Raw genomic sequence first — 26,471 nt, forward strand, 5'->3', positions numbered from 1 at the left:
AATGTAAAAATATTTGCTTATGGCTACATCCATGACATACACCATCATCAAATTCAATATTGATGCATTGATGCTTTTAAGTTTTATGCAAAATTTCAAGTCTATAGGCCAGTCCATTTTTGAGATACGCACAGACAGATATTAAGATTTTCCACCCCTCACTTCTTTGTTTGAAATTCAGTCAACCTAAATATTAACCTTCCACTATAAAACTCTGAAACAGAAGTCGTTTTGACCAATTTGCCTATCCTCTTTTTTAAATGGAGAAAGTGGTAGGACAATTACATAAGAATTGAGATTTTCAAAAAGATGTATACATAGAGAGCACCCCAATCAGCATACATAGAGAGCAGGACATTCTATGGAGATTGCTTTGTTTGAGCTGTTTAGGATTATTAGTCGTTTTGACCAATTTGCCTATCCTCTTTTTTAAATGGAGAAAGTGGTAGGACAATTACATAAGAATTGAGATTTTCAAAAAGATGTATACATAGAGAGCACCCCAATCAGCATACATAGAGAGCAGGACATTCTATGGAGATTGCTTTGTTTGAGCTGTTTAGGATCATTCAGAAATTATTGAAAGTAAAGAAATGGCAACATGCACTTTCCTAGATATAAGAGGAACATTTCAAAACATATGTAATGAAGCAATCAAGAGAGTATTAATTACTTTAAATGTACAAGCTATTGAAAGAATTGAGGTTTTAAATTAATAGTAATTCTAACATAGATATGTCAAATGCAAGTTTATAATTACTAACCAACGTTTACAAAAAGGTAAATTTACAGGAAATCCATAACAAATTCTTCTTTATTTCATATCAGTGTAAACAACTTACATTACGATAAGACACAAGCATTTCTACAACATTCTATAACAAGACTACAGTAAATAAAGCTTTATAAACATCATAACAGATTTAATATTTCCAAAACTTAATCATTGGTAAAACTTACTACAAACAGTGATCATGAACACTAACTTATATTCTAAAATACTCATATAATAAAATCTTTGTTAAAAGTACAGTCTATAAAAAGGAAAACTCATACAAAAACTATAATATAATAAACATTTACAATATAATAATACATAAAGCACATAACAAAATGCAGATAAAACAGGGAATGAATAAAGATAAATTTTTGGGGCCAAGGACTTTAATAAAAATATAGATTGATCTTACTTAGTAACTTATTAGCTATGTTGCATACTCAAACACTGATTTCAAAGCTGTCTCAGAAGTGCAGGAAGGTTCCTCTTCTTAGAGGATTTTTTTCGGTTGAGGAGAGAGAGAACTAACAAAAGAAACTTTTATTTCCTATATCAGAAATATTATCATTTAAATGTTTAAGATGAGGTGGAATTATGCTTTCTAACTGAAAAACATTAAATTTGAAATTCACAGACCTTATTCATAATGTCTAAAAATAGTTCTCTGGCATTTCAAAAATAGGTTCTTTAAAAATAATTTAATAATTATAAATCGTGAAATTTGTTGGTAAAACTAGCTAATTGTCCAAGCAGTGATCACCTTATGCCATGAGGATGCTGACAATGGGAAATTGCTATTATTATTGAAACATTACATTAAATAGGATCTGTACCTGATAATGATTGAACATCGCAATCTAGATTAGGATTATGTGATGTTTCTATTAGCCAAAATAACTAAATGAATGTTTTTATTTTAAACACATATCACTTTGTTTCTTATAAAATTTGTTTGATCTAACATGTATAGTCACCTCCAATAAGATTACTTATTATATAAATATTTTTGTTAAAAATTAAACTATCAACAAAAGGAGTCAGGTAAAGTTACTAATTAAATACAATTTGTGGTTCTATATTTGTACAATTTTGCAGGGCCTTATGGTTCTTCCATGTTGGAGAGTTAGAGATGGCAGTTTAATAGATATTGAAAGATTATGAACCCCTAAATCAGTAACTAACCAACTTCCACTACTGCAAGGTTTATGTTATTTAAAAAAATATAAGAACTCAAATGGTTATTCCAAAAGTGAAATTTTAATCAATGAAAGAAGTGAAGTCACAATTGATGACTATAGTTTTCTCAATCAACGAAAATAATAATTGTGCAGGACGGTGGACCACAAAAAATAATTGTGGCTTTGTTTAACAGCTGTCAACAAATTAGGTCGAAGATATGAGAATAGAAGGATTACTGAAAAATCTTCTACAAAGACAAAAGTGTGTTCATGCAATCAACTAAAAATACAGCAAAATACTGCACTTCATCCGAACCTTAACTGTAATGAGAACCTTCCTAGTCGGCCTATAATCAGAACAAGATGCCCGATACTAATCCAACATGAACGCTTTTGTTGACTGATTATGTTGATAATACATCTCCAATTTGAAATTATTGTGTGTGAGCGCTTATGCATGCAAATATTTACTACACTATGCATTTAGTTTCACTTTATATTTTAAATATTATTATTTCTAGCTTGGATATTGTATATTTTAGGATAGAGAGAGTACAAGATTAAAACAAATTTTGATGTAATTTATTTAACTGGAATTACCTACACTTTACTGAAACAGTTTTAACTAACAAAATAACGTGTTCAAACAAAAATCCACATTAAAAACCTAGCTCTCCGTAATCAACAAATAACAACCCCAACCGTTAAATAGCGCTACCTATACACATAGTGTTGTATAACATCACAGATCACAGATCTAGAAGCAGTAAGGCCGAGTGGTACGAGGGAGGCTATCTGGGCACAAAGTCGATGGCGTCAGGCGTCCCACGCAAGTACGCGTAAAAGCCAAAGGCGATACTGGCGGTGAAAAGGATCAGCTTGTAGTGAGGGACGTGCCAGGCCCTCAGTCTCCTCACCCAAGAGGGATTGTTGGCCCTTGCCCTCTTGCTCACCAGGGCTTTCCTCATTGCATCCTCTTGTTGCCGCCTCAGAACCCTACAACAGATTTGGTTGATCAGAAAGAGGTACTAACCTGTTTATTAAGGGATTGTTTGGTTTTTAAAATGAGATGTCAGTTACAGATGAGCCGATTCTTGAAAGTGGTTCTTGATGACACTAATAGTAATGAAAATCTATCACTAATGTAATAAAAAAGTCCCATAAAATTAAAAATATTTCTATTGATATTATCCATATAGGATGAATAACTGTAAAATCATAGGACATAATGTACTTTAAGAGGAGGGAGAGTACCACAAATTGATCCAAATTATGTTTTTTTTGCACAAAAGAACCGCACAGTATGTGATCCAAAAATTCTTCCTTCATAAAATAAAAAACTATTGTGAGATAAACATTGAAGAATCAAAAATCAGATCCAAATTGGTTTGTATCCTACAGAACAAAAGAAACCATGAAAGCACCTACTTACTGGATTACATTTGAATATTTATAGATTCTGTATTGAAATGGTCATATATAAAAAATATAACAAAATTTCATTTTTTACGGTATTTCTACACCATTCTAGAGGAGTCAAAGGTGTACCAACATACAGCTTCTAGCTTTATCATAAACGAAAACCAAAAATTATGTTAACAAGAGATATCTGCGAGTGTTGAGTTCAGCTCCATTTCATCATCTACTTAGTGTAGCGTCTATCATCTAACGCTGTCACAGCCTTGAGTCCTGGAATCTGGAGTCCACGTCTCTCTGAAGAGTTTAAAAAAAAAGGCAGAGACAAAGAAGCTCTAAACAAACTCTTTGCATCGTTTCAACATCAAAGACACCTATACTACAAAATCAAGAGTAATCTAGATAATTTGTTCTCATTGCCTCATCAGGTGTACAATTAAAGACTTTGATTAGAACTAATTTGATGTCAACCTTTTTACATCTCTTCAGACGGATGTGGACTCCAGATTCCAGGAGTCAAGTCTGTGACAGTGTCAGATTTCAGACGCTACACTAAGTGGAAGATGGAATGGAGCTGAACTGAATACTCGCATTGAATAAATCTTTCCTACCACAGCCATATTATGTAAGTGAACAGATTAGAGTATGCCTATTGGTTTCCGTTAACTGTTTCTGAATCATTGAAGAGTTGTTTCAATATTAATCAGTCAACCATCATTCTTTTATCTGTTTTCCTTCATATATATTTGACATAACCTGATTATTTTAGGGATATCTTCTCTAGTCTAGGTTAGTGGATTTTGATCCATGACAAATATTAAATTGTTATGCTGACATAAACAGTAAAACTTACTCTCGTTTGCAACGTTCTTTGACTTCTGCCTCAACACTCTCAGGTGGGAACTTCTCATACAACTCTGTAGCTTCCTGCAGTAGCTTCTCAAAAGGCAAATCATCTGAAAGCTGCAGACAGAGATAATTTATTTACAACAATTTTCACAACAAAACAAGAAACTTAAAAATTCTGTATGCAGACTATTTTCAAACTTTTCTATAGATTTACAATTCTATGGAAATGCTAAAATAAAAAACTAGCTCTTTAATACATTTTCTCACTCGTGTTAAGTAAAAAGGTTTCTATTGTCTACACAAAATTCTGCCTCATACTAATGTCAAATACAATTTACAAAAAATAAACAACAATAGAAAATAAGTTCAAAAGAATTGTAGAATATCACAGAATTAAAGCTAGCTTGATATTACAGTACTCACATTCCCTAGCAGGTAGTGGAAACTGGCTGTGTTGCAATCTGTCCGGAACACCTCATCTTCCCGATCCACCACAACTGTGGCCACCAAGTAAAGGGGCAGTAGAGCAGGAGAAACTAGGAAGTAGTTTTAACGTGGCAATCTAGTACTTACATTGGACAGCAGGCAGTGGACACTAGCCATGTCACCACACCGATGCAAAACAAGTGTGGCCAACAAGTAAAGGGGCAGTAAAGCAGGAGAAACTAGGAAGTAGTTTTAACATGACAATCTAGTACTCACATTGGACAGCAGGCAGTGGACACTAGCCATGTCACAATCTGTCCGGAAAATCTCTTCTCACCGATGCACCACAAGCGTGGCCACCAAGTAACTAGAGTAGTAGAGGTAGTAATAGGTAGTAGAGCAGGAGAAACTAGGAAGTAGTTTTAACATGGCAATCTAGTACTCATATTGGACAGCAGGCAGTGGACACTAGCCATGTCACATTCTGTCCGGAACACCTCATCTTCCTGATCCACCACAACTGTGGCCACCAAGTAAAGGGGCAGTAGAGCAGGAGAAGCTAGGAAATAGTTTTAATGTGACAATTTAGTACTCACATTGGACAGCAGGCAGTGGACACTAGCCATGTCACAATCTGTCCGGAACATCTCTTCTTACCGATGCACCACAAGTGTGGCCACCAAGTAAAGGGCAGTAGAGCAGGAGAAGCTAGGAAATAGTTTTAATGTGACAATTTAGTACTCACATTGGACAGCAGGCAGTGGACACTAGCCATGTCACAATCTGTCCGGAACATCTCTTCTTACCGATGCACCACAAGTGTGACCACCAAGTAAAGGGGCAGTAAAGCAGGAGAAACTAGGAAGTAGTTTTAACATGGCAATCTAGTACTCACATTGGACAGCAGGCAGTGGACAATAGCCATGTCACAATCTGTCCGGAAAATCTCTTCTCACCGATGCACCACAAGCGTGGCCACCAAGTAAAGGGGCAGTAGAGCAGGAGAAACTAGGAAGTAGTTTTAACATGGCAATCTAGTACTCATATTGGACAGCAGGCAGTGGACACTAGCCATGTCACATTCTGTCCGGAACACCTCATCTTCCTGATCCACCACAACTGTGGCCACCAAGTAAAGGGCAGTAGAGCAGGAGAAGCTAGGAAATAGTTTTAATGTGACAATTTAGTACTCACATTGGACAGCAGGCAGTGGACACTAGCCATGTCACAATCTGTCCGGAACATCTCTTCTTACCGATGCACCACAAGTGTGACCACCAAGTAAAGGGGCAGTAAAGCAGGAGAAACTAGGAAGTAGTTTTAACATGGCAATCTAGTACTCATATTGGACAGCAGGCAGTGGACACTAGCCATGTCACATTCTGTCCGGAACACCTCATCTTCCTGATCCACCACAACTGTGGCCACCAAGTAAAGGGCAGTAGAGCAGGAGAAGCTAGGAAATAGTTTTAATGTGACAATTTAGTACTCACATTGGACAGCAGGCAGTGGACACTAGCCATGTCACAATCTGTCCGGAGCATCTCTTCTTACCGATGCACCACAAGTGTTGCCACCAAGTAAAGGGGCAGTAGAGCAGGAGAAACTAGGCAGTAGTTTTAACATGGCAATCTAGTACTCACATTGGACAGCAGGCAGTGGACACTAGCCATGTCACAATTTGTCTGGATCATCTCTTCTTACCGATGCACCAAGATAGTGGCCACCAAGTAAAGAGGCAGTAGAGCAGGAGAAACTAGGCAGTATTTTAACATGGCAATCTAGTACTCACATTGGACAGCAGGCAATGGACACTAGCCATGTCGCAATCTGTCCGGAACATCTCTTCTTACCGATGCACCACAAGTGTGGCCACCAAGTAAAGAGGCAGTAGAGCAGGAGAAACTAGGCAGTATTTTAACATGACAATCTAGTACTCACATTGGATAGCAGGCAGTGGTCACTAGCCATGTCACAATCTGTCCGGAACATCTCTTATTACCTATGCACCACAAGCGTGGCCACCAAGTAAAGGGACAGTAGAGCAGGAGAAACTAGAAAGTAGTTTTAACATGGCAATCTAGTACTCACATTGGACAGCTGGCAGTGGACACTAGCCATGTCACAATCTGTCCAGAACATCTCTTCTTACCTATGCACCACAAGCGTGGCCACCAAGTAAAGGGACAGTAGAGCAGGAGAAACTAGGAAGTAGTTTTAACATGACAATCTAGTACTCACATTGGATAGCAGGCAGTGGTCACTAGCCATGTCACAATCTGTCCGGAACATCTCTTATTACCTATGCACCACAAGCGTGGCCACCAAGTAAAGGGACAGTAGAGCAGGAGAAACTAGGAAGTAGTTTTAACATGACAATCTAGTACTCACATTGGATAGTAGGCAGTGGACACTAGCCATGTCACAATCTGTCCGGAACACTTCGTCTTGCCGATGCACCACGATTGTGGCTACCAAGTAAAGGGGAAGTAGAGCAGGAGAAGCTAGGAAGTAGTCATACAGTCTCACCACGTCTCGATACCGGTTCAAACTGTGGCCATACCACGTGAGGAACCATGGAAGGCAGAACATCGTTCCCACTCCAGACCTAATACACCACACGCTGTTATTTAAATTGTTCCAACAGTTCCTTCGCATACATGAATAAGGTAAACACATATTATACTATATATATGTACATGTAATATTATGTATGTATATTATGTAATATATTATACACATATTATACTAATGTGATATGTGTATAATATATTATTTATTATATATATATATATATTATATATATATATAATTATAATTTATTAGTTTGTTAAAACACTTATAATGATCGTTCTCTAAAATTTTTAAGAGACTGAGTTAAACACTCACTTATATTATAGGTTTATGGTTAGTCTGGTAGACTTTTCTCCTGTCTCTGCCACAAGCCAAACCCTTGTGAGCTTTGTCCGTAAGTATAAGTTTGTGTATTAAAATAGTTTTTAAGCTGAGTACTTGTTAACAGTAAAATTTATATTTGAACGTATAGATCACAAAATATTTAATTTTTACCTATTTGTTTTAACCCATTTAAGCTCAATTTGTGTCTACGTCTTTACAGCACTGACCACTAGCATAACCGAGTTAGTATATTCAGGGGTATTCCTCAACCCAAATTTCTTGAAGAAAACAATATTTTAAGAGTACTAAAAAGTCAATAGGCTACCAATGAATCAGTTTTCAAAGTTTTAATAGGGCACTATAAATATTACTTATAAATACTAATTAACAGACAACTATTTAGTTTTTTCATAGATAACTTGATCTCAAATAATCCAACCAATTGGGACCTGACCTCTTGGAAGTCGATTTAAATTATCGGGCTTCCGCTATTATAGTAGTTATAACTCAAGCTCATTGCAATGCTGCCACACATCTTTAAAAAAAGATTCACATCCATTGTGTTGTGCTCAATAGTGTAATTGTGATTTGCCTTTGATTGTGCTAACTAGTAAAATCAATGTTACTACCTGAAGTATTATATAATCAACACACTTCATTTCCACTATTTTTTAAGACGAATCTAAGATTTCTCTTATCAAGCTATTACTATTAGACCTTCGTTTTATGTTTTATTTTACTGCTGTAGATAAGCTAAGTCATGGCTGTGTTTTAAACAATGTTTTGTTTAACCCTCTCCCGCTCGCATTGTTTCCAGGTACTCACGGTGCTTCTAACCTCAATTAATTCGCTCTGCTGGTCGCTGCGCTCGGTCAAAATACGCGGCGCCTCAACTTACATACGTTCTGTCATTGTAATAATTAACTATAATTATATATTAATTATTTTACTATATATTGGTTCAATGAAGTTGATTGTACGAGACCAGGGAGGGGGCACACGGACAGCTGGGCGCCGGGTTGTTTGTTGCGCAGTTACTTGGTGAAGGTCACCAAGCCACCACCACTACCACTACCTTGGTCTGGCTCGCCGTCACTGCCCCTGCCACTGTGATCACTCCGAACTACATCCTCAATGCCACCAACCACTTCACAAAGCTCTGGTACATCACTACACTCACTTGAATCATCGCAATCACTACTAATAACGAGATCGATTTCACTGTCACAAAGTGTACGACTACAACCCGCCATTGTTTCCGCACAACTAATATAAATAGCAAAATAATGGAATAAATCTACTGTAAAAGTAAAGTAAATTGTCTCCTGATAGCAAACAACCCGTAGTAGTACAAACTATTGCTACTCGAGAGCAGCACTTATCGGCTCTAGTAGATAAAGCAGTGCGTGCCGATCTGTGCCGTTTAGGCTGCAGTGGCTATGTGGTACCGATTCATGCCTTGCGAGCGGGAGAGGGTTAAGGAATAATACTAAATGAAGGAAGCCCTTCTGACAACGGTCATTCATGACAAACTTTTAGAATATCTGGATCTAATCTAATTTTTGAAGAGAAAATTAACTACAGGTAATACATTTTAAGAAGCTCCAGTCACCTTTGGACTATTTTCATGTGAGATGCTCTAATCAGTTGTCTGTGGTTGGTTGTTGTGAGCAGGCATATTGTAACCTGTGTTCTATAGTTCAGTTTAAAATAATTTGTACAAATATTATTAAGTATATGTTTTAGAGATACTATGCATGGAGTTCACACGTAACATGTTTGTTGTGATTTCCTGCTTCTGCGTGTCATAACCACACTTGTACAACTTGTTTATGATTGGTATGATTATGTAGGCTGAGCAATATGTTTGGTTAGTTATCCAATAAAGGAAGAGAGCAGATGGCAAATCTCAAAATGTTCTGTATTATTTTCAGTTTCATATAACGATGGCTAAAGTTCTAAAACCACCTTATGTCACCTTCACCTTAGAAATGTTGGGCTATAATTATTCAAATCAATAAATTGTTAATACTACAATACATATAGCAAATTCTTCTGTTATATCTGTGGCTGAACATGCAATTTTGAAGTCTCTGGATGTGCACGAGCACTTCTGGATGAAGTGAATTATATTTCCAAAACCAGGATGGAGCGAATTATATTTCCAACACCAATGTTGAGTTTGTCTTGTTATGATAAAGAAAATATGTCAAAAGTGTATATTTATGGCCACTGTAATTTACTCTGGTCTTAGTATTTTTTGTGCCATAGTTGATTTTGCCTTGTTTCTCCGCTCAAGAAAATAAACATACATACAAAGGTCCGAGAAGCTTACTTCTGTAAAAAGACAACTAAGATGGGGTTTTATAACGGTCCTTAAATTTATAGTAAAAGGTTGATAGTAACTTTGTCTTTGATATTTGCGTTACAGTACTTACTTAGATTAAAACATTAAACCAATATTTAACACTTTTATTATTTTGTGAGGCCTTTCGATATCAAAAATGAAGAAAATATCTTTGATATCGAAAGGCCTCACAAAATAATAAAAGTGTTAAATATTGGTTTAATGTTTTAATCTAAGTAAGTTATCAGTACCAATATAAGCTCATCTACAACATTACAGTACTTACATGAATCTGCCATGATACTGGTGTACAAGAGTATTACCACAAGAGTTCGTAGTACTGGTGTACTATGAAATTGATAGCAAAAGGTTGGTAGTTTATCCAAGGAATAGGTTATGAGGGTTACAACCTTCCTTGAGGTTTCATAGGGGGGGCCCAAAAATAACGATTAAAGAATTTTTTTTTTTTAATATGAACTGAAATTGGTCAAAACCTTTCTAGGAATATTTTGTGACACTGCACAAAGAATCGGAAAAGGTCTGATGTGAGTTTTTTTATGCCATCTATTGTTACTAAGTTTTTCAATAAACAAAGAAGTTTTTTCTCGATTGTAAGATATCAAGACCAACAAATAAATATACTTCTTTTGAACACACACATTCACTGTAGCAGTACTAGGAATAAGAAGAAAGAACAGACCTGTCCAGGAACTCACAGAGGGCAGGGTGAAGTCGATGTATCAGCGGGAAGATGTAGTTGAGCAGGTACGAGGTTTTGTCCATGGTTGGTTCCATACACTCCTTGAGGTGGTCTGTGGATAATCTCTCCATGATCTGGAATGCCACATCCTCCCCCACCACCAGCAAGAATGTGACAGCCACATCATGGTAACCCTGTGGACAAGTTTGTCTCTCTGAGTTTCGTGGAGCCATTTCACTCATTCCAACATTAACACATTAGTCAACATACAATTTTCGTTTCTAAATTCCTTTCATACTATAGTACGAGATATATCAATGCAAGCCTTGGGCTGTGGGAAAGTAATTGTTATTTGATGCACTTAGGCCTAAGATATATTGTCAGACACTATCTTTGCATGAGTATCGAAGATAAGTGTCTTGCGTAACACTAGCATTAAAACTGAGATCTTTTAACATTATTAATAAATAATAAAGCCAAATGACCAGGCTTGCAATATGTCTTGTATTATAAGATATAGTAATTCAGGCAAATTCACAAACAAAAAGAGAATAAAATATTCCTCTCTAAATTAAATTTATGAATTCTACTTTTAGGTATTTATTGACTAACTGAAACAAGATTCAATTACAGTAAAATCTATTGACTGATTAACACAGTCTTAATCATAAATATTTCCATTCAATAAGTTTAGTAATACATTAATAAAAAATAAATTCGTGGTAAATCTAGAAAGTATTTTTAGAACCATCATGTACATTTTACTGGTGAAATAAGAAATATATATTCGAAAAATAATTCATTTCCAAAGAATCCCAATTCTTTATATTATTTTTTTGTAGATGAATTCCACCCAATTTGTAAGTACTTGTCATAGCACGACACAAGCTTATTTACTCCTACACCATAAAACATTGCTGCCTGTAATTTCACTCTTGTAACTTTTGAATTTTTAATCTTGTCATTTTCATTTTAATCTCTTGGCAGCAATATCAGATTTCAGGTACAATAAAAACAAGTAATCGTTAGAGGCAAAGGACTGTATTGAGGTTGGTTGAATTCTTACTGACCAAAATTCTCTAAATTTGTTTTGTACTATGATGGTGCAAATTGTCCATTGTCATAGATCAAAACCATTCAGATGAGCAATACATTGTGCTTGGTCTGTTTTCTAATGTAATCCATCAAAACAGTTTTCTAAGCATCATACAGTATGCATTTGCACTGACCGTTTCGCCTCATGATAAACAACTTAGTATAACAATATGACATATTCCCAAACAATGTATTCATAATTTTACAATTTGTACGATTCACTTGCCTTTTTCTTTTATGGCAACGACGTGTGCCTCCATTCCATAAATTGATCGATCTGATCCAGATGTGTTGTATCGTCTCAGGTTACTATAATGCTATAGTATACCCAGGCACATCTTTTGTGCTTCTCTGTGTTTGATGGTCAACATCTACGAATTCCCAATCCTTTATGAGTAATTTTATGAAAAAAATTGGAATTTGTGAAAATTCAACAAAAAGAGCAGAAATTGTAAACTTTCATTTTTCTCTAATTTTTTCATTGTGAAGAAGCTTATCTATAATAAAATACAGAAGCCAACTATATTTTGTCACTATGCACATTTTCATATTCATCCTAGAAGTGCCTCACTCATCTCCTACTCAATTATTTATAACTCACAGATCTGTTGATTTTCTGCTGGTTTAAAATTCCTCACATTGAGAAAACAACATACACAGCTGATAACATGTTACAGGTAATAAAATTTCACACGTAGAAGGATTATTAATTAACTTAGTTATTACAAACAAGCATCATGAAATGAAATGCACCACTTAGCTACTTCTAATGAGTCAGATTTACATGTCATTACACATATGCATTGCTACGAATGCAATGCAGCCATGACTAAAAACAAACGGAGCGTATTTTCTGAACGTACCTCGTATTTTGCAAGAAAACGTAATTTTTCTAAACGTAATTACATTTTTAGTTGTGCATTACAGTTACCTGGTAATAGCGTAAATGCGGGTACTTGGTGATGACTCGTAATATGAGAATAGTCAACTGGTCTTGTAATGCCACACGCCGACTGTACGGTATACCAGGTGGGAACCGTTTGAGGGACCGGTTCACATCCAAAACCACCTGCTGGTACTCGGGATGGGCCAGAAGACTGGCATGGTCAGGTGGAGGCTCCGCATCTCCTGGGTCAAGTGATAACAGTCGCGGCCAGATCCTTCTCCGCAACTCATCTACAAATATCACACATTTAATACTCAGTAAGTTTTGTAAGATTTAACACTTCACGGAAACATAGAATAGAAAAACCTTAAAAATAACTGAACAGAGAGTTAATGTTTAAGGCAAGAATAATTTAATCATTGTTCATTGTCCATACATTTTCATTAGCCGCTACCAGTGGCTCTGCATACATTTCCCCATAATGACACAGCATTTCGAGCAGTTCTTAATATATATAATATATATTATATATAGACAATATCTTTATTCATTATCATTGAGACAAGAATGGTGTCATTAAGCAAAATACAATTTTTTTAAAGTTGAGATAAATCACAGAGGTTCGAGAGATGTGGTCAGGTTGTTAGTCCTCCAGTTCAGGAATTCCTTTATTGTATAAAAAGGCCGGTCAAGAAGCCAGTCGATCAGTTTTCGTCGGAGTTGTTGCTGTTCCGTGATGTTCTTGAACTCTTGTGGCAGGATGTTAAGAAATTTTGCACCAGCATAGGTGGGTTGTTTTTCATAGAGAGTAGACGATGGGTGGGAAGTATGTAGTCGTGTGCGGATCTTGTGTTGAGGGTGTGAACGTCATTTCCTCTTGTCAGATGTTGTTGACTTGCATATGCAACTACTTCTACGATGTACAGGGCTACTGAGGTTAGTATTCTTAGCTGTTTAAAAGCACCTCTACACGATTCTAGAGGTCCTGTTCCCATTAGTATACGGATTGCTTTCTTCTGAAGCACTAGTAGCCTTTGGGTGTTAAATTTAGAGGAGTTGCCCCACAGTTATTGTGTACCTCGGGTGACTTTCGAAAAGAGCATAGTATGCACATTTTGCTAGTTCTGGGCTAGCAACTTGTTTTAAGCACCTTAGGACATATAAAACTGTGCTAAGTTTCCCACATAGTTGGTTGATATGGTCACTCCAAGAAAGAGATTCGTTGATTAATATTTCAAGGTACTTTACGTTGTCCATTCTTTCAGCATCCGGTAATTCCAGCACTTCTTCTTTCTTCCTTCCCATTATTAGTTGCTGAGTCTCTGTTTGATTCAATACCAGGTCGTTTGCTTGACAGTATTCTATTGCCATATTTATGGCAATGTATGTGTCTATTTCCAAGGTCGAAGGTTGTTTATTTTGTAGCAGGAGTGTTGTGTCATCTGCATACATGAGCATGAAGCAATACCTTTTTAAGTAATCAGGAAAGTCACTCACAAAGATAATGTAAAGGATAGGGCCTAGGACTGATCCTTGTGGAACACCTCTGTCAACAGGCAAAAGTCTGGAGGTAGTTGTTTTTTTCTTTCCTTGATCTGTACTTTTTATTTCTACTGACTGAGTTCTCCCTGATAAGAAGCTCCGAAACCAATCTGCAGTTTTTCTTGTGGTCCCTCGGCTTTCTAGTTTTTTGAGGAGTTTGTCATGACTAAGGCAATCAAACGCTTTAGTGAAGTCTAGAAAGATAGCAGTTGTTGTGTCGCCCTTATCTAGTGCTCTTATTAGATACTCAACGATTCTAACCAGGGCAGTTGATGTTGATTTACCTTCTATAAAGCCGTGTTGATTATCAGGGAACAGGTTATGTTTTTTAAAAAAATCTAACAGTCTAGACAGTACAATTTTCTCTATGATTTTTGAAATTGAAGGAAGTAGAGATTGGGCGGTAGTTAGTGACCTGGGTTGGGTCTCCTTTTTTTAGTTTCGGATAGACTTTTGCCAGTTTTAGTTTTGATGGAAAAATTCCTTCTGCAAATGAGTTGTTGATTATAGTAGTTAGGGGGTTTAATAGGGGCTTACTGCAAGTTTTTAATAATCTTGTGAAAATGTTATCAAAGCCAGCTGAGTTTTTCGTTTTCAATGTTCTTATAGTCGTCTTCACTTCCTTTTGAGATGTTGGCCAAAGAATAAGAGAGTCATTTACTTGAAGTCTGTAATCTGGAGTAACAGGATTCCCATAGTAGACAGCTTGTGCTAGTGTTTCGTTTGCAATGTTTACAAAGTATTCATTTAGGTGTGTTGCTACATTCAGGGGAGCCGATATTAGTGTGTTATTAGATTTAAGATGTATTGTTTCATTGGTGTTGTTTTTACATTGTTCTTTATTAATAACACTCCATATTGCTTTACTTTTATTTTCAGACTTATTTATGAACTCAGATGTCATAAGTTTTCTATGGGCCTTGAGGTGAAGGTCATAGATTTTCTTCTTCTCTGTTGCTCTAGCTTTGTTTTCTTCTGTCCCAGTCAGTAGATATTCCTCTTGAGCCGCTAGATATTGGTTGCGCTTTTCTATCGTTTCTTGGTCATTCTTAATAGGTTGTCTTTTTTTCGACTTTTTGTGAGAACGGATGTAAGGGCATGCTATATCCATATGGTATGTCAAAGTATTCAGAAACTTGTTATAGGATTCCTCCGCTGATCTGGGGGTTAGCACATCACACCATGTTTCTTGTTTCAGTAGATTATTAAGAAGTGAGAGGTTCTTGTTGCTGAAATGTCTGTTGAATGTTATTTGGTCAGGTGTTTTAGTTTTGATGTTCTGTAATGTGGCTATTTGCCTTGTATGGTCAGAGATAAATGTGTTTAGGATAGTGACTACTGGTTCCGAAGAAGTTTGTTAGAACAGACTATGTCAATAGAAGTGGAACTATATGGGGTGGCATGTGTAGGTGGTAGCTGAAGTCTTGAGGTGTTATAAGACTTTAAGGTTTCTTGAAGTTTTGTGTTTTGTCTGTTTGTTTCCAGACAGTTAACATTGATGTCACCCATAATCACTATGGGGCTGTTCCAGGTAGGGATGGTTTATAGAGTCTGCGATATGATGTCTATGACTGCATCAAAGTTGATGTTAGGTCTGTAGATTCAATGATGTAGATCAGGGCTGCCCAACCTACGCGAGTCAGTTTTATGTGGCCCGCTTTGTTGCCAAAACAACCAAATTTGTTTACAAGCATTTGAAATATTAAATAAATACAAATTTTGAGAACCAAGCAGTCCAGCCGATTTCACGTAGAACGAGCCGTATTCATTTGGTGGAGTATGAGTGTTCAAAGAAGTAAAGTAGTTGCAGACAGATTTCACTGACTACGGTGGTGGCTGCCGGCTGGCGAATAGAGCGCGCGTAAAGCACAGTACAGCGCGCGGTGCGGCGACGTAACCCCTACCCAACTCAAGGTCAACACTAGCCACGTAATTTGTATGTCCTAGTATCCTAGTAGGATTAATTAAAATCAATGTATTCAATTTATTGATGACTTTTTTTATTGTTCCCTCAGAATTAGAGCAAACATCCAAAAGTCTGGGTTTATATTTATTTCTACTAAAAGTACCTAAACACATACTATATTATAAACCTTTACCTAACAACTAATAAATAATAAGAAATTACAATAATCAGGAAACAAGCGCCAAATAACCTTAAAACTCATATTTTGCACAAGATTTCTGGAACAAACCCCCGGGCAATACGTTTTGTTTGGGATTCCAAATTCCCTGGGATGTTGGCCCGCCTGGCCATAAAGGCTTTCATTCATTTCATTTATTTATTTCCAAACAATTCATGAATACAAATTTGACTTATAAAATAGTAAAACAAAAATTGGAATAATACCTGCAGAGACTCCACGTCTGTGTGCAGGATTAGAGTTCTTAAGTCAGTCCAGCAGCACTAATAAACTTATTTAATTGAACTTTGCTAGCTTACATTAACATTAAATAAATGAACTTCTAAATGTGGTATAATTTTAAACTAAAACATTGTATACATCCTACATAATATATTAAGTAAAAAAAAAGTAAACACGACAATCTACGATATTCTATTAATTAATAAAGCTAAGGAGAGAGTTAATCCAAGAACTAAGAGAAAGTTATATACGTTACTGTCAGAATAATCGGAGCTAGTCAAGCCAATCGTATATTATGACACAGAACAGGTGCAAGGACGCGCGTTACCGTACTTTTGGTTGTTGTGTGTGTGTGTGTGTGTGTGTGTGTGTGTGTGTGTGCGTTGCTTGTGATGGAGTGAACGAAAGTGTGTGCAATTTACCATTATGTGTATGGCGACTGAATGAGCGCCTCCGCTGCTGCCCAGCCCAGGCCGAGCAACCACTCGCCCACCCTCCGCTTGTATGCAGCATCACCACCACCATCGGCCTGCAGTACATCAGTTGGGAGATTTCTATAAAGTTGGTGAGAGCTAAATAAAACGAATTATTAATTTCCAAAGTGTGTGCCGGTCTGGGAATATCAAATCCAAATTTACTCTATTTCTTGTTAAGTATGTTATTTTTTATAATTACGAATATATATTAATAGGGACTTAATAAAGGAGCTGTCTTATATTTAAAACAGGAAACCGCTCAAATAATAATTCAGTAGGATATCTTCTGTTTTTCATAAGGATAACCTTTCATTATGGATCTCTGAGCAACCGCCAGCGGCTCGAGAGCAGACGAAGAGGCCGCCCCCCACGCCAGAATGCCGTACTGCAGCGTCGACTGTACATAGGCGAAGTAAACCTCCCTACACTGACCAGCGGACAGAACCCGCGCCAGCTGCATGAAATGCATAAATCATGGTCCGAAGCCTCTTTTTTACATACTGGACGTGTGGAACCCAACTTAGCTTCCGATCGATAATTACTCCCAAGTACTTGTATTGTTCCACACGCTCAATAGTGCGGCAGCCCGCAAGCTATCGCACGGTGGTCACCGCAGGAGTGCATCCTTAGTTGCCTCGGTCCTGGATCGTTCTTCATGAAAATCGGTTAGGTGTTTTGTTTTGTCAACGTTTACGCTCAGCACATTGTGGTCAAACCAATTCTTAATTCTCATGAGATCCAAGGACGCGTGGTCATATGCCTCCTCCCAAGTGTCACCAGTTTTGAAACTAAGGCCGTATCGTCCGCAAATAGAAATAATTTCCCCTTTTAAATCAATTTTGACAATGTTGTTTATGTAAACACTAAACAGAAGTGGTCCTAGGGGTACTTCCTTGAACTACACCATAGCTTACAGGTATGGTGTCGCTATTAATGTTGCTGATAGAAACCATTTTGGGTTCTATTGTTAAAGTAACTGTTAAACCAATTAAGAGCGTTGTTTTTAACTCCAATAATTTCCAGTTTTCTAATGAGATTTGTTCTATCATCGGAATCAAAAGCCTTAGCTAAGTCTAGGAATGTAACTATAACATGTTTTTTTTTCTCCAATTTTATGTGAAATTAATTTAGTAACGTCAATTAAAGCATCGGATGTATTTTTTTCTTCTCTAAAACCATACTGTTCTTTAGCTACAATGTGAAATTGATTTAGGTAAACTCGCTAACTGATTTTTTACACATTTCTCGAGAATCTTATCAATTGATTGTCAAGAGTGAAATTGGTCTATAATTACTGTGTTGTGATTTTCTGGCCAGACTTATATATAGGAATGACTTTAGCGATCTTAAAAGCGTTAGGAAATTTTCCGGATCGTATACTTAAATTTATTACGTGGAGAAGAGGCTGTGCCAATTTGCAAAGATTGTTTTTAATTAAATTTGTTGGAAATTGCATCCCAACCAGGAGCCGACCGCGCTCTTTAAAGAATTTACGACCCTGAAATAGTTCTTGCTGAGTGACAGGCCTCAGTTCAAACACGGCATTCAAAGCGTGGTCAGCGTCCTCGACTTCAGAAGGCCCACTGGGGTTGAGCTTGCCCGCCAACCGCGACCCCACTGAGGCGAAATAAACATTAAATTCGTCACATATGGTTTTCACATCTTGAGGTGTGGCCGGGGCCGCCGCGCGCACAAAAAGCTTCAATCGGGAACCGTTCCTTTCCCCCGGGGCTTCCCGCAAACCTCTTTCACCACAGCCCAAAACTTACCTAGCGTCACCGGCAGTTCCCACCATTTTATTTTGATAAAAAATGTATTTAGCCCGTTTAATAGTTTGCGTGGAGAGTGTTTCGGTAACGTAAATATCTATTTCGCAGATTAACGTTAAAAGGTTCCTTATTCAATTTAGTATGCAATTGATCCCTACGCCTAATTGATTTAATGATTCCTAAAGTTATCCACGGTTTCACTTTTTTAAATTTGGATGTGATTTTTGATTTTTTTCGTGTATATTTCTATCAGCTCCCGTAAACTTTCCATAAATCCCTCAGTAAGCAGAATCTAAATCTTCATTGTCTGTGATATGGTCCCACTTTTTATCTTTTAAGATCTCGCCAATTTTTTGCCCAGTCTGTTTTAAAGTAGAATGTTTTCTGGGCTGTGGGAATTATATTTTTTATTATTTAGGCCAATCTGCATAATTAATAAACTGTGGTCGGTGATCGCAGTGTTTATTACATATGAGCTTGCCACCGCGCAACTGGCAAACTTTACAAAAAAAGTGATCAATGCAAGTTTTACTACTCGGTCGCGGCGTCACCTGATTCACTACTGCAACAAAACCTTTGTCAAACAAGACGTCGAGATATCGTTCTTCTACGGAATTGTGGTTGGTATTTAGAATGTCGCAATTAATGTCGCCAGCAAGAATGAAAAGCTGATTGTTTGTTTGCAGTGTCAGTAAAAGTGACGACTAATTGCCTCGGTGAAGCGGGTAAGATTGGAGTTGGGGCTCCGATACACGGCAAGCAGCTCACACGGTGTTCCGGCCAATCGCAATGTAAGAGATAAGCTCGTGGCTACACCCTCCCAAGGCAGAGCTCACAACAGGTGACTGGCAACGTGTCATCTATATACACAACAAGTCCGTCGCTCTGGTTTCAGGCTATTCTGCGACCGATATAGATTATAACCATCTAAGTGCATTAAATTACTTCCAGTATTTAGCCAAGCTTCAGTTAAAATAATACAGTTTAGCCTTAATTTCTAAATCTTGTAACACAACCAAAAACTCATCAATATTTTTATTATAGCTCCGAATATTCTGCTGGATTATTGTAAAAGATGAGCCGATGTTTCGATTAACTCCTATGCTCTGTGCCTTAAAATCACTAATTTCATTAAATACTAAACATTGAACTATATTACACTCATCAATCACTTTGAACCATTTGATGTTAAATATTACAAAATTAAAAGTTAAGTTAGTGCCATCCAGCATGCTTCAAAGCACTCTTAATGCCAATCTCTAATATGTAACTATGTCACATTTCCGCAATTTAATTCATTACTGAATAGAAGAAATATAAATAAATATATATATATACATATATAAATAAATAATATATATATATATATATATATATACATACACATATAAATACATATATATATATATACATTATATAAAACGTCATTGTTCACTGTGTTTATTAAAGTTATGACGAAAGATGTTATTAAACCTTGGGTGTGTATGTGATATCGATTACCTTTTACTATGTGTATCTATCTCCTTCAATATAGAATGTGTTTATATTAGTTGCAAATGATAGGAAGTTTATGGTAAACTGGCTATATTCCAGTGTGAATCCAGATTAAGAACCATATTAATCAGTTTTATAATTTAGATGCCATGATGTAAAATAGAATACATTTAAAAAATAATAAAAAAAATAATATGTGGAGACAAAAATATATGGTGCATACAAACTGGGAAGTTTAGTTGGAAAATATTACTATATATCGAGCTAGAAATAATTGTTTCTTAATTTGGATTAAAATGGTGTCAATGTAAAAATAATAAAAATGTATGCTATAACTTTTTCCACTAGTTGACAATTAGTTATCTATATTTTTCAGTGTGTATAGTAGAAATTGAAACGGTTGTGAGTAAATGTATAATTATTAATTTAATTATGTAACATATTTTACTATTTATTTTATAATGTAGTTATATTGTTATTACTTATAAACCAAAATTACATTATTTAGACTAGAGAAAAGATAGACATATATTGGAAAAATCTTTAACCTAAAAAGTTTAGTTATTTGCACAATAAATTAAAGGTCTTGTAAAGACCCATTTCTCCCTAAATAGATCAAAATAATGAAAAATTTCCAAAAAAAGAGGAATTCTTTACCATAAATTGTACATACCAATTACTGCATGCTTTAAATTATTACAACAACTGAAAATTTTATATTCATGTATTAACATATATTATTTGAACTTTCGTTAATCGTATGTAAACTTGAGTAAAAATTTTACCCCACCAAAGTGTGATTTTAATTTACCAACAACTCATTCATTAGCCCAAATACAATACAGGTTACCATCCACAGTTCCCTGTTTTTAATACAACTCAATTTATCAATTACGACATCAAAGAGTAAAATAGGATTATTTAGATTATCCTATTTAGATTAAAGTAAAAAGTGATAACAATAAGTAAATAAACAAAATCGCCTATTATTACATACCTAGCCTAATGTTTTCATGAAATAAATCCTAGGATAAACATAGGAAAACAATTGACTTCTCATCAATACAATATCTCTACAATTGCTTCAATAGATAAACCTGTAGATAAAAAAGAGCTCCAATGAGCATATTACAGGTTTTCATTAATAAAAAATGTAAACAAAAGAAATTATTCTTCTTCAGGTATGAAATAATAATATTATTCTTCTGTTTTGGTTCCTCCCCATAAACAAACTAAACTCTTTCATTCATTAAATTTGTCCTTTACCTTCTGTGCTACAACAGTTAGATTTATTGAACGCGTAGAGTTGACCTACTGGAGAATCTAGGTAGCTGCGGCGGGAAACTGTGTCTGCACGTGTGATGCCTGGCCCCCAGCCTCCTGCGTCGTTAGCTCCATGATCCTGCGCTTCATCTGGTCCAGTTGATCTTGATGCTGGATACGGAAGGTAGCACCTCCTGGGGTTGACTTAGCCAGCACCCTCCCGTCGTTGGTCCACACCACTGACAGCATCCTCCGCCTTCACGAGCTCCCTGGCGCCGTTGAACAGCTGTCTGGTTTGTGTCGTCAAATGTTCATTGATAAACACCTTCGAGTCCGATGGAAAAGAGGAATGGATGTCACTGGCCAACAGTTCCCTTCCTCTCGCGTGCGGCACTCATCCACATCGCCTTAGTTTACAATGTGGCCCTTGGGTAAAAAAGGTTGGGCACTCCTGATGTAGATGGCTTGTTTTCCTATTGTTAATTTAGCTGTAGACACCTCGCAGATCAGCTCCTGACTCAGCCTGTTTCCACAGAGTCCAACCGCATAAGTTTTTATTTCATCCTTCACCCAAATTGCAACCCCCCTTTTTGATGTTTCTCTCGACAGAAGCTCTTGATAATGGTATAACCTTCTAAGTGGGTGTTCTCTAACTTTTGTTTTGAAAGACCATGTTCTGTTATAATTACTATATCTGGGTTGTGACAGGTCAAATTACGACATTTGAATATTCGCGGGGAATTGGCAGACTGTGACGTCAGTGAATCGGCAGACTGTGACGTCAGTGAATCACATGTTGTCGGAATTGAGATTTATTTAATTAATAACGGAGAAATACATTAAACTTTATACGGGAACAAATTTAATTAATTAAAATGAGTTATACATAACCAAAATTCGTGTTTTACAAAAGTACTAAATAAAATTACGCAGAAAAGCCAATTGTGGGATAAAATGACTTGCGTATTGATGACGTCAGAAAGAACATGTTGCTAAAAATTTAAATAAAAAAGCTTTAGAAAATTAATAAAAGAAAATAGAAAGACTTAAATTGATCAATTATAGTGAACGTGATAAATTTCGACAATTATAAGAAAAGAATCAAATTATATTCAATCGTGAAGACGCTGATTTGAACGGGAGAGGGGATGAACATTGTGTGAACCGGTATGCATAGTTTTATACGGAGAATCCTTCTTCTCTGTCTGGACTTGAAGCAGTAAGGACGTCTACTCGTATAGATCCTCCTAGTACAGTAGTGATGAAATTTGAAACTGTACAATAGTGCATTGAAGTTGTAATTAGGGATGGGATGTTGTGTTAGTGAACAAAAATCAAAGCAAAGTGAGTAGAATTAGACAGCATAATATAAAATAAATTGACGTCAAAGTCATTTGCTTTGTCTTTCATTGAGTATCCCATCTACAAAGAAATGTGGTAAGTAAGATAATAAGCTTTAAATTAAAGAATATTACTTTCAAATGATTGATAAGAACAGTGAATATTTTGTGAACTTTATTATGATATAAACAATCATATTGATCAGAACTTTCAATAGAGTAATATTAAGTTTGAACCATTATTCAACCTACTTAAAAAACCTGAGATAATATAGACCCGGTGCTAGTGATATATATAACGTGTAGCCTACTTTCATTAATACAAACTACACTTTCAACAACACCACAGACATTGAAGTTTGATCGTTATTTAATTATCAACTTGGAATAATATGAGTTAGCCAACACGAAGCAAGTCGCATAACCAATGAGGGGCAGCACACTTTGAATACCGATTGTGAGAAAATTGGGACAACAAACGGGGGCCTGGAACGTAGCAAAATCGCACAGCCAACTTGGGACCTGGAACGTAGCAGAATGGCACACAAACGTGGGGAACGTAGCAGGGTTGATGTTGGTGAGGAGGTCATTCATGATGTCTATTTTATTGGAGAGGCGGTCAGCATTTTGGTGAAAGATGGTTAATTCTGAGGAATGATAATTTTGCTTGAATGTTAAATGTCTTCTTGTCGAAGTGGTACATTCTCGAAAAAAGAGTCAGTTTTTGGAGAACTTTCAGACGGACTAGAGTGGCTAAAGTTATAATGTCTTCCCATATGTGTCCTAAAGAAATCTATGTGTTTTGTGAAGAAGACTTCAAAGCTCTCATGCTTGTCTTTTGGTTTCGCATTTAAAGGTGGCCCACTCATTACTCTAAGGTTAGTTTTGTCCTGCGAGAATATCACAGATCCAGGATTCTGCTTTATGTCTTGTTTGTTCTTCTCTGGAGGAGATTCATCTTCGTACTGGTGGATAAGAGGAGTAATATAATTTTTTAAATAAACCACAGAGACCTTACTTTTTACAATTCAATTATTTTACGAGTCTCGTCGGAGTCCCTTACTTTTTGTGATTCAATGTTTATTGAAAAAATTAAATTCGGCTATTGCCATTTATACAAATTAAATTAATGTGAATAAAAGTCGTTTGACAGGTATTTGGTCTTAGTATTAATAAGCATATACAATGTAACATGAATGTTTACAGGATTTTCCCGGACATTTGCCATTGTTCAGTGATACTAGAAAATCAGTAATACAGTGCTACTCTGTGTTACTAATTCTTTGTATCACTGAACAATAGCAAGTGTCTGGAAAAATCCTATTTCCTTCACAATCATTCCATCATCGAAAACAAAGTTCAAACAAAGAAATGATTGTTTACCTAAAATGTGATGCCATTTGTCATTGCTTATAAAATAAATTGCTGTGCAAACTAGTTTCTGCTGGACTTTTAAAGATCAATACGAAGTCCTGAAAGAGTAGTAATTTCTTAATGAGGAACTGTGACATGATGGCTATGGCAGCATATAATGACGTTTTATTAAGTATGGTACCGTTGTTACAGAGATTTAATTAGCTTCTATAAAACCTTTCAAAACCACTAGGTCTTGTATAAGGGGTTGTCCCTAGATTACATAGCAATCCAGGAGGTGAAGGGGGGTTTTCAACAGTGTTATGCACCATTATGGGGGAGGGTGGGGGATTTTAATGCAGTGTTACATAACTATTAAACCTCAACAATAAATTGCTTGAATTTATTCACAAAATTCACCTGCCCTTCCTCCTGTCACAAATACGTTTAAGGTAGCGAACAGAACAAAGTCTCAATTCTCCATGTAAATGACTGTAAAGCAGTTTGTGTAAAGCATTTTTGATCTAGTAGGAGATTTTCGAGTTGAATGTAACAATACAAATAAAACTAAGAATCATTGTGGGTAAAAATTGCTTCTATCATAAATCCATGTATGCAAATTAATAAAAAAGAACGATAAAGATCCGGCTATGGGAGGAGACAGGAAGTCTGTATCTAGTAACATGTACAGTCAGACATGCGGTGACTGGCACAACGAGCAAGCAGACACCGTGTCATCTGTCAGTTGTGCTTGTGCATTACAGTCGAGTGTAATAGAACAGTGAGTGCCGTGCCGAGCGATAGTAAAATGATTGTTTGTTACATTGTGTTGAATTTATATTTTAGTTGCAATGTCTAAAAAAGTAGACAGAGTATAACTGTTTAGATTACAAAAATGCGCATCCAGAGAAGAAACGGCTAACAGTTCAAAACGAGGTTGTACAGTTGTAGGATGCTAGTTTTATATCAATAAATCACGTTTAAATTTGGAATTTGAATTGTCACTATTATATAAAGATTTTAATAATAATAAAATTGAGGGGTGTTTGTAGCAGGGTTACGTAATTATTGAGGGGAGTTAGTTTTAACTTTACAAAGAAGGAGGTGGGGTCTGAAAAGACGGATTTTAGCATTACATAACTAAGGGACAGCCCATAATATATGTAATAAAGTCAATGGTGATTTATCTCCTGCTGATAAACATATGCTGCCTGTCTATTATGAGCTTGATCCACTTTAGATGACACCAGTAGAAGAGGGCAACTATCTCAATTACCCGAGAGAAAGTTGATAATGATATAAATCAAATCAAATCACTTTTATTTCCACACACAAAGAAATGAAATACAAAATTAATAAATCTTAACATTGAAATGATAACAAATGTAGCATTTGTATATTATCTAATTCATATGAACATACAATAGTATTCTAGTAATACAATTCAAAATCTAAAATTAAATAATTAACATTAAATAATATTAAAAAAAGACTTATGTTATATAAATAAATCAATATAATGAATAAATAGATGAAATATACATATATATATATATACATATACATGTATATACATATACATACACATCCACATCCATAGACGCATACCTAGTAAAAACAGCATTAAATTTGCTACATAATTTCTAGATAAATTCAAATAATGAGAAAAGAGCCTACATGGGCCTTAATGGCCTGTGCGTAGACTCGAGTTGAAATTGTTAAGATTCGAATTTTATCTCGAGCAGAGTGTAGATTAATTTTATAAAATTTGATAATTGAAAGAAGACATCTGAAGCAGAATAAACAACGGATATGACCTCGAATTCCGATAATCAGCAATATAGAGGAGAAAGTAGACAAAAACAAATGAAAATATTGAGTGAACAAAAGTTACAAAAAATAGGCTAATTACTTAAGTGAATGGATTTTATTATCTATAGTTTGAAGAGGAGAGGAGAGGGGACAATGCCGTCAGTCAGTTGTCAGACAGTCTAGGTCCGTCTGTAGTCAACAGAGATAAGTAACTGGGCCCTCTCACTGCTTATGAGAATCAAAAACTCCTTGACATGTTTCTTAAAAACCTCAAGAGAGGGAGAGTCGAACAGCTTGAAATTTCTAAAACTATTAGAATAATTTCGATATAAAATGTGTGCTAGACAAAAACTGTTTGCTGTCGCAAATGATTTGTATTGGTGAATAGTGTTAATTCCGACTATATTTGCATATCTTGTGTTATAAAAATGTGAGATTGTAGAAAAAATTGAGCCGAAATGTTTGTAAATATGAATAAATAAG

The 26,471-nt window shown here is 36.0% G+C and overlaps 1 protein-coding gene across 1 annotated transcript in view; it reads right to left on the reverse strand.

The window, feature by feature from the left end:
• Window positions 1-734: 734 nt before the first annotated feature.
• LOC124364776 (TBC1 domain family member 20-like) overlaps window positions 735-26,471 on the reverse strand; it is a 34,465-nt gene continuing 8,728 nt past the window's right edge. The window contains exons 3-7 of the mRNA XM_046820517.1: window positions 12,619-12,863; window positions 10,593-10,786; window positions 7,039-7,255; window positions 4,226-4,335; window positions 735-2,952 (exon numbers count right to left, since the gene is read on the reverse strand). Of these exons, the coding sequence (XP_046676473.1) occupies window positions 2,748-2,952; window positions 4,226-4,335; window positions 7,039-7,255; window positions 10,593-10,786; window positions 12,619-12,863 (971 nt within the window). The 3' untranslated portion in view covers window positions 735-2,747. The remainder of the gene's footprint in view (window positions 2,953-4,225; window positions 4,336-7,038; window positions 7,256-10,592; window positions 10,787-12,618; window positions 12,864-26,471) is intronic.

This window comes from Homalodisca vitripennis, chromosome 6 (genome assembly GCF_021130785.1).
Source record: "Homalodisca vitripennis isolate AUS2020 chromosome 6, UT_GWSS_2.1, whole genome shotgun sequence".
Classification (NCBI taxonomy): Eukaryota; Metazoa; Arthropoda; class Insecta; order Hemiptera; family Cicadellidae; genus Homalodisca; species Homalodisca vitripennis.